This window comes from Tupaia chinensis, unplaced genomic scaffold, assembly GCF_000334495.1.
Source record: "Tupaia chinensis unplaced genomic scaffold, TupChi_1.0 Scaffold148004_1, whole genome shotgun sequence".
Taxonomy (NCBI): domain Eukaryota; kingdom Metazoa; phylum Chordata; class Mammalia; order Scandentia; family Tupaiidae; genus Tupaia; species Tupaia belangeri.
This window is the reverse complement of record NW_006207854.1, coordinates 347,897-363,468: the sequence shown is the minus strand read 5'-3', so window position 1 is coordinate 363,468 and position 15,572 is coordinate 347,897. Positions and strand designations below refer to the sequence as shown.

At 48.3% G+C, this 15,572-nt stretch overlaps 1 protein-coding gene across 1 annotated transcript in view; it reads left to right on the top strand.

The window, feature by feature from the left end:
- The window catches only part of KIF18B (kinesin family member 18B), a 26,654-nt gene that overhangs the window by 6,576 nt on the left and 4,506 nt on the right, over positions 1 to 15,572 (top strand). The window contains exons 2-12 of the mRNA XM_006169999.3: positions 6,635 to 6,961; positions 7,459 to 7,616; positions 7,983 to 8,087; positions 8,294 to 8,404; positions 8,481 to 8,678; positions 8,807 to 8,983; positions 9,653 to 9,727; positions 9,864 to 9,964; positions 10,377 to 10,563; positions 11,098 to 11,225; positions 15,320 to 15,537. Coding sequence (XP_006170061.1) covers positions 6,635 to 6,961; positions 7,459 to 7,616; positions 7,983 to 8,087; positions 8,294 to 8,404; positions 8,481 to 8,678; positions 8,807 to 8,983; positions 9,653 to 9,727; positions 9,864 to 9,964; positions 10,377 to 10,563; positions 11,098 to 11,225; positions 15,320 to 15,537 — 1,785 coding nt within the window. The remainder of the gene's footprint in view (positions 1 to 6,634; positions 6,962 to 7,458; positions 7,617 to 7,982; positions 8,088 to 8,293; positions 8,405 to 8,480; positions 8,679 to 8,806; positions 8,984 to 9,652; positions 9,728 to 9,863; positions 9,965 to 10,376; positions 10,564 to 11,097; positions 11,226 to 15,319; positions 15,538 to 15,572) is intronic.

Genomic DNA, 15,572 nt, shown 5'->3' with positions numbered 1-15,572 from the left:
TATTCATTGATAGGACAAATATTACTCAGCGTCTGCTACATGCTGGGCCGGCTGCCCAGGCACATAAGGTGCACAGTCCATGTCAGAAGAGGATCCTGGTCTCTTGAGCATAAATACAAGAAACATGAGTCTATGTGGATTGTTTAAGAGCAATTAAGAGGCTACAGCAACGCCTATAAAAGTAGGACATACAAGGGGTAGTCCCCTTTCCTACCTTCCCCAACTCCCAGTGTCTGCCAGGGAGTCCTCACAAGTCCGTAGAAATTCTCCGCGGGCTTCTAAGGAGCTTGGGGTTGTTGCACCTGTCCCCACAGGGCTGGGGAGGGGAAGCCACCCCCAAATCAACTGAAGGTCGGCTTCCCAGCCCCAGCTCAGCAGCGCACTAGCCTCTGGGTTTTAATGAGCTGCCCAGGGTTAGAAGTAGGACGTGACTGTGGCTGGCTGAGAACCCTGAAGATCTTATTAAAGAATCATCTCCCTTGTACTTTGGGCTGAAATGCTCTTTCCAAGTGAGGATCAAAGCAAACTTGACAAACGTTCTCTCATTAATCTCCCCATCCCCCTGGGGCGGGAGCAGATTGGTAGCTGTTCTCTCTGGCTCTCGAAGTGCGAAGCTGATATGACGTGGGCATGGGGTAGCTTATGGAAAGACCCCCCTGCCAAACAGATGCAGAACAGACACCGGGACCCAGGCGTTCTAGGTGCCGCCACGCCAAATGTCACCCGTATTCCGAACACTGTGCCCTCAGCACTGTCTCAGAAAGAAGGAAAACATCTCATTAGGCAAACAGACCCGGCCTCGCTGGCCCTCAGGGGGCGGGGAGGAGAGAACTGGAAAGGTTATGCGCCCTCCTTTGCCAGTGCCCTTTTTAATTTCCTGCTTAGAATGTTAGGCTGCTCTGTGGCTCCTCCCCGGCTGAAATCCTCCTCTTGGGGAGCTGGAACTGCCAGGAAGCCAGCCAGTGTAGACCCAGGCATCCTCTGTCTTTTCTTCCCTGGGTACTCGAGTGGGGTTTCCTGGGGGTGGGAATACAAGGGTGGGAGACAGGAACACTCTCTGAGTGTTGACAATTAGGTACAGTCTATATATTTGAAAGTGTTTGCAGAATACATAACGCTAGTTCCATAAAAGGGCTTATAATTATTATGCAAACCTAAGGGACTATTACAACAATGCGATCATCATAGCATAATATATAATGTCATTACGAGGCAGGATGGCAGGCTCTGCAGCCAGACTGCCTGTGTCGGATGGGGCTCCATCACTCACTGGCATCGGGACCTTGGGCAAGTTGCTTAACCCTCTGTGTTTCAATTTTCTCATTGAAAAAAACCCATAAGCATCTATCTTGTGAGGTTGCAATGGGGATAAAAGAAGAGGATGTGTGTAAGGAGCTTTGAACAATCCTTGACATATGGAACACTTAACTAATATATACATTTTTATAGTACTCTGAATAGAAATATACACATTTTTTTAAGAGAGAGTTTTGCCATATTCATGTGCTCACTGGACAGACAGAAAGTGAGAACTCACCTCCCAAGGAGGATGGCCACACTGCAATCCCTTCTCCTTCATTCTCTCAGGATTTGGGGCACACACACACACACACACACATGCACCTGGCCTGAGTTTTAAGTCGCTTGTCCAGGACTCGAACAATTTTCTCATTGAAAAAAACCCATAAGCATCTATCTTGTGAGGTTGCAATGGGGATAAAAGAAGAGGATGTGTGTAAGGAGCTTTGAACAATCCTTGACATATGGAACACTTAACTAATATATACATTTTTATAGTACTCTGAATAGAAATATACACATTTTTTTAAGAGAGAGTTTTGCCATATTCATGTGCTCACTGGACAGACAGAAAGTGAGAACTCACCTCCCAAGGAGGATGGCCACACTGCAATCCCTTCTCCTTCATTCTCTCAGGATTTGGGGCACACACACACACACACACACATGCACCTGGCCTGAGTTTTAAGTCGCTTGTCCAGGACTCGAACCACAGTCGACTGTGGGAGTCCAGCAACATAACCGTGATACTATTTGCTAGCCCCAGAATTACACACATTTATGGACTGCTCCTGTGGTTAAGGACGGTGACTCTCACATGGCTGACAGTAATTTGATTCCAAGCCCTAGGGACTTGAAAGACGCACTGGACTCTTGTGCGTGTGTGCCCAACGTCCCAACAGGACGGAGAAACAAAGGAAAAGAGATTGTGGCAGGACCATGTCCCTTGGGGAGTGCTTTCTTTCTCTCTCTCTCTCCCTCCCTCCCTCTCTCCCTCTCTGGTGAGCGCATGCACACTCCTGCAAATTTGGAAAAAAAAAAAAAAAAAAGAATGAGACACATGCAAAATAATGATTGTTGGTTGACACCTTTCCCTTATTTTGTGTGGGGAAGAAGTTAAGAAGTTTAGGGATAAGGGAACAGGAATTTCAAATCAGCTTAATCCTGCCTCTTTCTCAAGGACAGACTGAGCTGTTTGCTGGAGTATTTGGGAGAAAAACCTATTTTTCTTTGCTGGTGACCTTGGGAGCTGTGACCTATTGTCTTTGTTGGAAAGCATTCATCTCTTCATAGCCCTAAGGAACAGCCCTAGAGTCGAATTAAACTTTTTCAGGTCATCTGTGACTCCTGCATGCCACAAATTCCATCCCTATCTCTTGGTAAGACTCAAAGGAGAAATGAGAAACCAGGGAGAGAGGCTGGGAATAGGCAAATAGGCGTCTGGAATGATGACCAGGACAGCATCAGGAAATCTGTTGTGTCACACTATATATTAACAGATTGAAGCAGAAATACTTGGTGATCAGTTCAGCCCGTGCCAAAAGACATGTAAATTCAGCACCCGGCCCTCCATTCCTAATGGGCAGTGGAGGGTGAGGAACTAAATATAGACCAGCTAAAAACAGAAAGTGACTGTCATTATTTGCAAACTATATTATCATTTAATTGAAAGGCTTAAGAGAATCAATGACAATCTATTAGAACTAATAAGGGAGTTCAGCATTGTGGCCAGATACCAGATCTGCATACGGAAGTCAGCAGCTTTCCTATATTTTGACAAAAGTGAGTTTGAAAATGTCATTTTGTGTATAAAAATTTTAATCGAACCATGGTTGTCCATGTGGGATCCAGCTTCCTCCACACAGCACTTAACCACTGTGCTATGCAGCCAACCCCAAAATGCAATTTTAAAAGACTATATAATAACTAGTAATAAGCCTATCAAGAAATGTACAATACCCATGTGAGGAAAATTATAAAATTTTACTGAAGATCATAAAGTTGTGAATAAATGGGGAGAGATACCAGTTCCGAGATGGGAAGACTTGACATTATAAAGATGCCAATTATTCTCATATTAATCCATAAATTCAAAATAACCCAAATTAAAATCTTAGCAGGTCTTTTTTAATAGAACTTTATAAGTTGATTTAAAAAGAATTTTTTTTAGTTTAGTTTTGAGAGAGTGAAAAAGACAAGCATCCCCAATAAGGTCTCACACTGTAACCCATTCCCTCAGCCCTTCCCAGCTACCCAGGACCACAGGGACACATGCTTGTTCCCCCCTCCCCCAACATGTCCAGGTAGGTCACCCTGGGCCCCAAACCCTGATATTCCATGACTTCTAGCATCACACTACTCCTGTGCCACTGGGACTGTGCCTTATAAGCCAATTCTAAAATCGTACACAAAACAAGATGCCCAAGAATAGCCAGAATAGGGCTGGCAGATGATGTGGTGAGTTGAGGCACTGGATTCTCACATGACTGACCACAGTTCAAGTCCCATATCTGACAGTTCACTATCTCATTTTCTCTCTCTCTGTCTCTCTCTAGTGAGAGCTCTGTGGCAAATTTAAAAATAATGATAATAAATAAAATTAAACAAATAATTCTGTTTATTTTAAAGAATTTTTTTATTTTTTAACTTTCATTTCTTCATTTCTTTATTTTCATTTTATTAGAGAGGGACAGAGCGAGAGAGTGCGAGAGAGAACGTGAGAAAGCAAGCCGCCAGGTCCAGGACTTGAACCACCGTCGGCCATGTAGAAGGCCAGCATTCTTAACCACCACACCACCTGCAACCCCAAATAAGCAATTATTAAAAAAAAAAAAAAAAAAAAGAATAGCCATGAAAAAGAACAATGGGATGATGTATTATAGAACCACAGTAATTATGACAGTGAGGTACCAGCCAGAAAAGGAATACATACATTAGTGAAACAAAACAGATAGTCCAGAAACAAGTTCATGTTTGTATGGGGATTTATGTTAAATTTGTCATTTCAAATTGGTGGGGAAAGAACGCACTATTCAGTGAATGGCCTTGAGATCATTGTCTACCAATTGGAAAGAAAAAACGTTTAGAAAACTCTTCATGTAAGTTCACCAGAAAAAAAAACATAAATCCCATCTCCATAAAGGCCTAAATGTAAAAAGCAAAAGTGGGGCCAACAGGTGGTGTGGAAGTTAAGGTGCCGGATCCCACATGGCCAACTTCATGGTTCGAGTCCTGGGCCTGGCGACTTGAGAATCATACTGGGCACATGTGCATGCATGCCCAAAATCCCAAGAGGAGAATCGGGGAGAAGGGACTGTGGTGTGGCCATCCCTGCTGGGGAGTGATTTCTCACTTTTTCTCTCTTTTTCTCTCTCTCTGTTTCTCTCTCTCTGGCAAGCACGCATGCCCAATAACAAAACTGAAAAAAACAAACAAAGAACAACAACAACGAAAATAAAATGTGATCAGCTATGATGGTATAGGCAGTAGGGGCACTGCTCCATGATGCCAATGCAATACGGGAAGATCTCGGGTTCGTACCCTAAGGTCTCCCTGGATATGTCTGTGATCCTGACTGGCTGTAGGACTAGAAGGAGAATCCTGGCTTGTTGGGAGTGCCCTTCCCCAACAAGAAATAAATTTTTTAAAAAGAAAAAGTATTAGAAATATAAGAAAAGCACTTCTTACTTTGGAAAAGAGGTATCTTCTGAAATATGACAATTAAAACTATAAAAGAAATGTCATATTTGACCATTTAAATTTTGAAACATCACTATGGTAGGGTAGGATTTTTCCCAGGAATACATGGTTGGTTTGATACCAAGAATAATATCAAATGATTTACCACATTAACAAAATAAAGGAGGAAAAAAACCCATATAAATATATCAAGAGATGCCGAAAGAGCCTTAGATTACCTAATAACAGATCTAAGAAAATTAAGAAAAAATTATGAATATGACTGTTTGTCCCCAACTAATTTTTAAATAGTGAAGCGCTTTAAAATCAGGAACAAAAGAGGAATGTCCATTATGGCCATTATTATAGAGGTTTTAGATACTACAGTAGCTAAGAAATGAGATACATAGAGAAGAAGAGGTCATTTTTTTCCTTTCTAAAATATATTAAATACTTAGAAATACTAATATATAATAGTTACTTATATAATATATACTTCCCTTCTAATATATAATATACACTTTTCCTCTTCATACTTTCTAAAATAAAATGCATACCCATGAAGCACTAATCAAAACTATTGAAATTAAATAAGAGTGTTTGAGGGTAGTGGATATAAGGCAAATATATAAAAATCAATTGTGTTTCTCCATCCTAGCTCTTACCAGCTGGAAATGGAAATGGGAGAAGGTGTTCCATTCATAAGCGCAATTAAGTCCATAAAATACTTGGGAATTATATTAAAAAGACAATTACAGAAACTATCTAAAGAGATAGAAAACTATAAAATTTTATTGAAGGACATAAAAAATATCTGAGCAAATGGAAAGGCGATCGCCATGTTCTTGCCTGAAAAGGTTTAATATAATGAAGTAAATATGTAAATCTAATGCAATTCCAACTGTTATCCCAATAGGTTTTTTTTTTTTTTCCCCCCTGAGGAAAGAGGGGCATTCTGAGTTGGAGTAGAATTGGTAACATTTTCTCAAAGTCAAATGGCATCATAACTGCCTAAAAATAGCCAAGAAAGTTAAGAAAAAGAAAAAAGTGAAGGTTTCTTGCCTTCCTAGATAAAATGATATAATGCAAACCATGCGATGTTGGTACAAGAGTAGGAAGATAGATTAGCGGAACGTAATAGAAAGCCCAGTAATACATTTTTGAAAATACAGCCATTGTAGGCCAGCTCCATGGCCTGGTGGTTAAGGCAGCCGGATCCCACAGAGTTAACCCTGCAGTGTGAGTCCAGACCCAGCAGCCTAAGGAACAGGCCAGGCACATGTGCATGCGTGCCCCCAAATCCTGACATGATGGCCAAAATGAAGGAGAGGGAATTGTGGCATGACCACATAGGAACTGCTTTCCCCCTTTCCTTCTCGCTCTGTTTCTCTCTGGTGAGCCCACACACCCTCTGGCAAGCCCACATAACCTCTGGCAAAATCAAAATACAAAAAAATAAAGAAAATGTAATCATTTGAACACAAGAAAGAGGTATTTATTAGTAATTGGTGCTGGCACCAGTAGTCTTTGCTCCCTTGTGGTATAAAATGGAGACGAGCCATTGGGGAGGAGGTAGAAGAGGCCATCATAGGCTGAGAGGGCCCCTGGGTGGGCCTGAGGTCTGACTAGTCCTCGTCTCCATCCTGTCTCTGCCCAGGCGTCGCCATGGTGATGGCAGAGGAGGACAGCACCGTGCAGGTGGTGGTGCGGGTGCGGCCACCCACCCCTCGGGAGTTGGAGAGTCAACGGCGGCCCGTGGTTCAGGTGGTAGATGAGCGAGTGCTGGTGTTTGACCCTGAGGAGCCCGATGGGGGGTTCTCTGGTCTGAAATGGGGCGGCACCCATGATGGCCCCAAGAAGAAGGGCAAAGACCTGACGTTCGCCTTTGACCGGGTCTTCGGCGAGGCAGCCACCCAACGGGAAGTGTTCCAACACACTACTCACAGCATCCTGGACAGCTTCCTCCAGGGCTACAACTGCTCAGGTGAGAACCCGCCTCCTGACGGGTCCCCCACCCCTCCAGCTGGGTGCGACTTGAGAGCTCTGGTCCTTTCATTCTCTGGGGTCCCCATTCATTCACCTACTGTGTATGACACACCACTGGGCCCTAGGATACTCAGCAAATCAGACAGACAAGGTTCCTGTCCCCTTCATCACAAAGTCACACTCAAAACTGGTAAGTGGGAGGAGGGACAGAATTGTGGGCCTGCCACAGAGGAAGCTACCAAGACTGAGAAGGAAGGGATAGCTCCACCATGTTGGAATCCCGTTGCCCTCAAATTCACAGGCCTGTAGTGAACCAGGATAGACACATGGAGAACGCAAACGCTGCCCGTGGACGTGAGCAGCAGGCACAGTAAGGGGTGGCCATGGAAGGCAAAGGAGAGTGGATTCAGGAGGAACGAAGGGCCGAGCTGGGGGAGACCCTAGAGGAGGCAGACCTGACCCTGCTACTACCCTCCTCTGTACTCTCCTCTGTAGTGTTTGCCTACGGGGCCACCGGGGCCGGGAAGACACATACCATGCTGGGCAGGGAGGGGGACCCTGGCATCATGTACCTGACCACCATGGAACTGTATAGACGTCTTGAGGCCCGGCAGGAGGAGAAGCGATTTGAGGTGCTCATCAACTACCAGGAGGTAGGCAGGGCTGTTCCCCAACCCCTGGACCAAGCAGTGCCATCCCTCGTTCTCAGCTACCTGAAGAGGGAAGTGGGGGAGCAGGCTAAACCGGTGGGGAAGAGGGTGGTAGGAGGTGGAGAACTTGGGCCCAGTGAGAGCCCCGAGGGCACAGATACAGCTTTGGGGAAGACTGCGTGAGAATGAACCCTGCCCACTCTGCTCTTGTCCTTTAACATCATCCTGCGAAGTGCCACTGGCATGGTGTCAGATACGCACCCGTCCCGTGCTTCCCCCACCAGCAGTCTGGCCCTTCCCAGCCTCGAGGGAGAGAGGTTTCCCAGTGGGCACCTCTTTCTCAGGCCTTGTCCTTGTTTCCCTTCTCAGGTGTACAATGAGCAGATCCACGACCTCCTGGAGCCCAAGGGACCGCTCGCCATCCGTGAGGACCCCGACAAGGGAGTGGTAGTGCAAGGCCTTTCTTTCCACCAGGTATGGATTGGACTCGGGTAGGATGGGCAGCCCCACTGCTCCGGTGGGGCTCCCTCGAGGCACTTAGGGGATACCCTGGATCCTGGGGTGGTAGCCGCAGTGGTGGCAGCAGAGGGGCTGACATTAGTTCTGAGGAGCAGCCCTTCCTGATAGGGGAAAGTCCTGGCGGAGAGACCACAGCCCCTTCTTGGGCATCTTTTCTGTAGCCAACCTCAGCTGAGCAGCTGCTGGAGATGCTGACGAGGGGCAACCGCAACCGCACGCAGCACCCCACGGATGCCAACGCCACTTCCTCCCGCTCCCATGCCATCTTTCAGGTGAGAGGGGTAGGGTCAGAGCCTGAAGCCAGCGTTCCCAATGCCGGTCCTCCTCACCACTTTCGTCTGCCCTCAGATCTTCGTAAAGCAGCAGGACCGCGTTCCAGGACTGACCCAGGCTCTTCAGGTGGCCAAGATGAGCCTGATCGACCTGGCTGGCTCAGAGCGTGCGTCCAGCACCCACGCCAAGGGGGAACGGCTGCGGGAGGGTGCCAACATCAACCGCTCTCTGCTGGCCCTCATCAACGTCCTCAACGCCCTGGCCGACGCGAAGGTAAGGCAGTGCGGCTCCGGCGTCCTCCCCAGGACAGCCACTGAGCACCCAAACCCAATGGCCCCTCCCTCCAGCCCTGGGCTCGCCAGTCTGGCTACCTCGCCCCACACCCAGTCACTATCCTCTAGGGCCGCAAGTCTCACGTGCCCTACCGGGACAGCAAATTGACCCGCCTGCTCAAGGACTCCATCGGGGGCAACTGCCGCACCGTGATGATTGCAGCCATCAGCCCCTCCAGCCTGGCCTACGAGGACACTTACAACACCCTCAAGTACGCCGACCGGGCCAAGGAGATCAGGCTCTCGGTGCGTGGCAGTCAGGACTGGGCCTGGCTGGGTGTGGGGGAACCCCAGGCATCAGGGGAGTAGGACAGATCCAGACAGCCTCCTCAGATCCTGGACCTGTTTTCCAAGAAGAAAGTAGTTCCCTAGGCACTGTCTTCAGTGAGACTCTCTGTGATAGAAATGGCATGGTCTCCATCCTTGGGTAGGAAGACTTCAGTAGGGGAGAGGCAGGGCAGGCCCCAAAGCCAAAGAGTCCACGGAGGGGTGCTGGGTTTGGGCCAGTGGCCTGGTTCAGACTTATTCTTAGTAGCAGGGCCCTATGTTCAGCAAAATGGAAACATCACTATGTATTGACACAGATCAAAGTAGAGTTGCTTTGGTTTCTGCCACATCTGCCCTGCTTCCTCTTGCCTCCTCGGGGTGCCCTGGCATGCCTGCAGCTACTACGAACAAGCCCTACTCCTGGCCAGAATGTCTTGGCCAGGAAGTCAAGGGTCTGGGTTCAAAGGCAATCTTCTGCCTCTTGCCATGACCTCAGGCACGTTAGCGACCGTCTCTGGTCTGTTTGCCCAGGCGAGGGTGTCACAGAAGAGTCAGCCAGGAGCTAGGCACTGTGCTTGGCTGTTGGAGGTGGTTGAGAAAAGCTGCTGTGATTGAACAAACTAATCTTTCCCTGTGCCCCCATCTCAGCTGAAGAACAATGTGATCAGCCTGGACTGTCACATCAGCCAGTATGCCACCATCTGCCAGCAGCTCCAGGCGGAGGTGAGGAGCTCTCCTGAAGAGCAGGCACGGGGGCTGAGAATGGAGACAGGACTGTGGGTGTAGCCAGGGCCCTGTGCCTTCCCCTGGCCTCCTGTGCTCAGCCAGGGCTCTGAGGCACTGGCTGCTTCTCTTCCAGGTGGCTGCTCTGAGGAAGAAGCTCCAAGAGTATGAGGCAGGAGCCCAGCCCGCACAACAGGATCTCCCACGGTCCCCCCAGCTGGGTCCATCGCAACAACAGTGAGTTCTACTGCCCTCACCTGCCCCCCACCTTCAGTGTGGCCAGGATAGGGAGCACGACCCCCTTCTCCAGCTTCTGGAGGGTTAAGACTCCTTGCTTCTATTCCAGCACATAGGGTTAGGGTTCCCACCCAGGGCCCAGCAGCCTATGGCCACCTAGAATGCTCTGTGCAAATGAGTTGATGCCACACTAGCCTGTATAAGCAGTAGCTGTCTCACAAGAGAAGGCGCATTTGGAGGTTGGGAATCATTGTTTCTTAAACCAGAAAATCCGTGACTCCTTCGCCCTCCTTGGCACCCACACCTCCATCTTTGACCTGTATGCCTCCTGTGTGCCACTGCGATCCTGCCTGCTCCCTCCTTTTCCTGCCTGTCCCACATCCTGCCTCTCAGACTCTCATTTCCCCCGTAGCCTGGCCAGCTCCCCTTCACCACCCTGCCCTCCCAGGCAGCCCTGCACCCCAGCGCTCCAGGTGGGGTCTAGAACCCTTCAAGAGGAGAGCCTGGGGACAGAGACGCAGGTGGAGAAGGTCATGGGAAGGAACTCTTCAGACCAGGAGCAGCCCTCAAAGGACAAGGACAAAGGCCCAGCCGAGCAGGTAGGATTTGGAGGCGTGAGGTCTGAGCTTCGGGAAGGCTTGTTGCTGGTCGGGTATTAGAAGGAGCCTTTTCTGGGACCAGCAGTTGGCATAATGGCTATGTCACTGGACTCCATGTAGTCAACTATGGTTCGAGTCCCAGACCTGGTGGTTTAAACTGATGCCGGGCGCATGTGCGTGCGTGCCCAAGATCCTGAGAGGAGAATGGAGAAGAAGGGATTGTGGCGTGGCCATCTCCCCTGGGGGGTGATTTCTCGCTTTCTGTCTCTCAGTCTTTCTGGCAAGCACACATGCCCTATAGCAAAAACCTCTCCAAACAACAAAAGGAGTTCCTCTCCCTGACTCAGAATCCCTTCGGTCTCAGTTCTCTATCTAGATGTCTGACATCTTAGTCATTAGGAAACTATCAGACCTATACATCCTGGGAGCTGTCATTCCCACCCTGGGAGAAGGGGGAGATTGTAGGAGCCACTGTGTACATGGAGGGGGCGTCTATTCTGGCTCCTTCACCTGTGCCTCTTCTTTCCTCTCTAGGTTCCAACCCAGATACCAGAGCAGGACTGCAGGCACCCACTGCCAGGGTCCCCCAGCCTGACCCTGCAGCCCAAGCCTGTCGTGGGCCACCTCTCGCCGCAGAAGCTGGGCAGAGACCGTTCTAAGGAGTAGGTATCTTCTCGCTCTACTCTGGAGCCCGAGGGCAGAAGTGACGGGATTGGCCTCCTGGGGCGGCAGTTGGTGTTAAGCACATCACAGGAGCTCTGGTTCTGTCTAGTTCCCAGTCTAGTCTCTTTCCATCACCATTGTCCCTTGTCTGCTTTCAACCCCTTGATTTTGTCACCTACTGTATTTGCATGTCATCATCTCGACTCGCTCCTCCACAAAGCTGGCAGCCCGACAGGAGTGGGAAGCAAAAGCAAACGCCATCCAGACAGTTGGCAAGCCCGGAGTTAGGGCAGGGCCGCCTGGGTGAGTGCCCTGCTTTCTAGTCGGAGGGCAGCGCTGCCTGTCCTCCGCAAGGAGGGAGCAGCCAGGGCAGGCGAGCATTGGGTGGAAGACGGGACAGGCTTCCTGAGTCAGGTGTTTACCAGGTGGCTTCATCAACAGATCAAGGCTGTTTTTTTCTCAGAAGTAAATACAAAACACCTCCTAAAGGCAAAGCGAATGGGTTTTGGGCCCTCCTTTCTGTGCTTAGAGGCAGGGGCTGCTAGGATTGCTTTTCCCTTGGCCCCCAGTACATAAATCCCCTGCCACTTAGCTTTGTTGCTGCCAGCCTGCTCCTCCCTCCCAGCACGCTTCACGGTAGGCAGTGTATTTAAAGCTTCCGGACAGAAGGGCCTGTTTAATTTTATTTCTTGCTGGGGAGTGTCTGTTCCCGACTCAGCAAAAAATGCTGCAGCCTGAATAATCAGCGGCTTATTATCTATCTCCTGCTGCCGACTCCCCGGGGCCCTGGAGAGCGGGGATGCACTGGCGGGATGTCCCCCTGGGCCCCCAGAGAACAGCCTCAGACTCCCACTCATGATTCAGGGTCTCTCTGCTTGGCATCCCTCTTATGAGGAAAGGGAATACTTAGGTCCTCTTTTCTGTTTTGACCCTCCCCCCATTTTTTTTTATTTCTAGAGAAATAAGCATGAGAGAGAGAGAGGTCCCCCCAATAGGGTCTTCAGGCCGGGATTTGCTCCCAGCCTCAGTCAGCCCAGATCATAGGCACACATATAGCCAACTTGTTCAGAGAAGCCTTGGGTCATGAACCTGGGACCTTCCCATATAGGTCTAGCATCTCAGAGTGTTGGCTACTGCTATGACCCTGGCTGGCTCTTTGGTTTCGTTGTCTCTGACAAGCTGTTTCAACTTTGTTTATGAGTTGGTGATCATAGCCTTTATTCTCCTTGCTTCTTGGAGATGAATAAAATGTACTAATGTGATAGTAGACCGCAAGTATTAGGGATTGCAGAACATTCTAGATCATTTCCATGTTTGGAAACGCTCTAACAACTAGATCATTGAAAATGATTTCTCTTTGACTTCAGAATTTAGAATCTTGAGGGCCAGCCCATGGCCTGGTGGTTGAGGTAGCTGTACTGACCTTGCAGTTTGTGTCCCAGACCTGGTGGCTTGAGAAACATATCCAATGCATGTGTGTGCATGTTCCAAATTCCAAAAGGATGGAGAAAATTGAGAAAGGATTGTGGCATGGCCATGCCCTCATTCTGAAGTCAAAGAGAAATAATTTTCGATGATCTAGTTGTTAGAGTATTTCCAAACATGGAAATTATCTAGAATGTTCTGCAATCCCTAATACTTGGTGGGGAGGAGGTGCTTTTTCCCTCTCCCTCTCTCTCTGTCTCTCTGGTGAGCACATGTGCCCTCTGGCAAAATTTTAAAATAATAGTAATAATAATAATAATAATTTAGAATCTTGCACCACCAGAGCATTAAGTAGAGCTTAGATTTCACAGTTCAGTTGTTTTTTAGAATTTTTTTTAACTGCCAAGTCTTGTCTTCAGATGAAATCTTATGCTAAAATCCAATACATAGAACAGACAGAACAGAGTGGCTCAGTCTGATGGGTTTTTGAAACCTAATTTGGAAGCCCCTAATTTAGACCAACTCCCCATTTGTCAGATGGGGTGCTTTGGCCTTTGCACAAGGCCACAGAGCAAGCAGGATAGGGGACCAGACCCTGGACCTGACCTCTAGGCCAGCTCATTTCCCCCCGAACACCTACTCTTCTCAGTAGTCTAGTCTTCCTCATAATGTGTGGCTCAGGCAGAGAGAGGATATGTTTCTGCTGTGTCCTTTTTAATTTATATCCTATTCTTTCAAAAAGGCCTGGAGGCTGCTTTCTAAAATGAGTTAGAGTTCCTGAGCACACACGGACTGGGGGCAGCAGAGGGGATTCAGAGATGTCCAGGCAGGTAGAACTACCTGAGGATAAATACTTGTCCATGAATAATCCCCACTGAGATAATTGTGTTTATTCTTTTATCATAGGTGTGCCTTACAGAAAGAAAATTTGCTTTATTAGAATCTAAATTTATAATATCAATAATCGCATTACCTTCATAATTTCCTTTAAATAGCCCACAGTGCATTTGAAATATGCATTGACTCATACATTCTTTCTCAGAATCCCAACCATTAAATAGAAAGGATAGACTGAATGCCTTCTAGGGTCGTCTCAGAACCGAAATGAACATGACCTATCTTTTTAAATCTCCTCTTATCCTAACAAGGTATATGGTATTATTTCCATTGTGGAAAAAAAAGAAGAAAGGAAGCCCAGCAGGTGGCATGGTGGTTAAGATGCTGGATCCCACATGGCCGACTCCTTGGTTCCAGTACCAGACCCAGCAGCTTGAGAAACATGCTGGGCACATGTGCACGCATGCCAAAGTCCTGAGAGAGATGGAGGAGGAGGGAATGTGGCATGACCATTCCCCATGGGGGGGTGCTTTCTCCCTCTTACCTGCCTCTCTCTCTCTCTCTCTCTCTCTCTCTCTCTAACGAGTGTTTGTGCCTTCTGACATTTTTTCTATAAAGGTAGCTAAACTTTTATCAGGTATTCTTTAAACATTTTGTATATAAAATAACTCATTTAGGGCCAACAGGTGCCATGGAGGTTAAGGCAACTGGATCCCATATGGCAGACTACGTGGCTCGAGTCCCAAACCTAGTGGCTTGAAAATATGCTAAGTTGGGGCCAGCAGGTGGCATGGTAGTTGAGGTGCTGGACTCACATGGTTGATTGCAGTTTGAGCCAAGGATTCTGCAGCTTGAAAATCACACTGGGTGCATATGTGTGCATGCCCAAATTCCGAGAGCAGAATGGAGGACAAGAAATTGTCACATGACCATCCCCTGCAATTTCTCACTTTCTCTCTCTGTGTCTCTTTGTGGCGAGCACACATGCCCTATGGCAAAAACCTAAAAAGAAAGAAAGAGAAAGAAAACACACTGAGCTTGTGTACATGCTTGTTCACAATCCTGAGAGGACAGTGGAGAAGAGGTTGCAGCATGGCCATCCCTCCCGGAAATGATTTCTCACTTTCCTTCTCTCTGTCTGGCGTGTGCACATGCCCTATTGTAAAACTTTAAAAAAGAAAACTCATTTAACCTTTCCAACATCCCTATGAAGTAGGTGTGCTTGTCGCTCCCATTTTAAGGTTGTGTATACTGAGGTTAATGGATTGCATCCAAGATCACACAGCAGGGAAAGGCTTAACCTTTCCAACATCCCTATGAAGTAGGTGTGCTTGTCGCTCCCATTTTAAGGTTGTGTATACTGAGGATTACATCCAAGATCACACAGCGGGGAAAGGCTGGAGCTGGGGTTTTAGCAGGGCCCTGGCCGTCTGACTTGAAGTGGGCTCTTAGCTGCTGCTTTCCATTTCCCCAGGGCTAATGAACTAATGATCACCAGTAAGTGACAGCTGAGGAAAAGCTCAGACCTCTGAGTCCAAGTCCACTTAGTGCCCTTCCCTTCTTTCCAGGTCACTGTCTTAGTCATGGGGCATATTTAGTGGGTGGAACCTCCCACCTGTGGCCTGTGGCCATCCTGGCCACCGTGGGCCTTCCGCAAGGGTTTGGCGGAATAGGAGCCAGGGCTGGGAGGGTGATGAGGACCTCCAGGCAGTTTGAGCAAGATGGGGAGCCAGGGGACCAACCTGGTTTGCTCCTCTACCAAACCTGGAGTGATGAGGGCAGGTGTGTGGCACAGACGACAGGTGTGAGTAATGTAACCCCTCCATTTCAGGTTGGCTCTGAAGGTGCTATGCCTGGCCCAGCGGCAGTACTCCCTGCTCCAGTCAGCCAACCTCCTGACTCCTGACATGATCACAGAGTTTGAGACCCTACAGCGGCTGGTGCAAGAGGAAAAAGCTGAGCCTGAGGCTGAGCCTGAGGCAGAGACCTCTAGGACATCTAGACTGACCCAGGGGGGACTTCTGGCCCAGGAACTATGTTCCAAGTCAAGTAAGTCACCCCCATTCTGCCCCGCCTATGGGTGG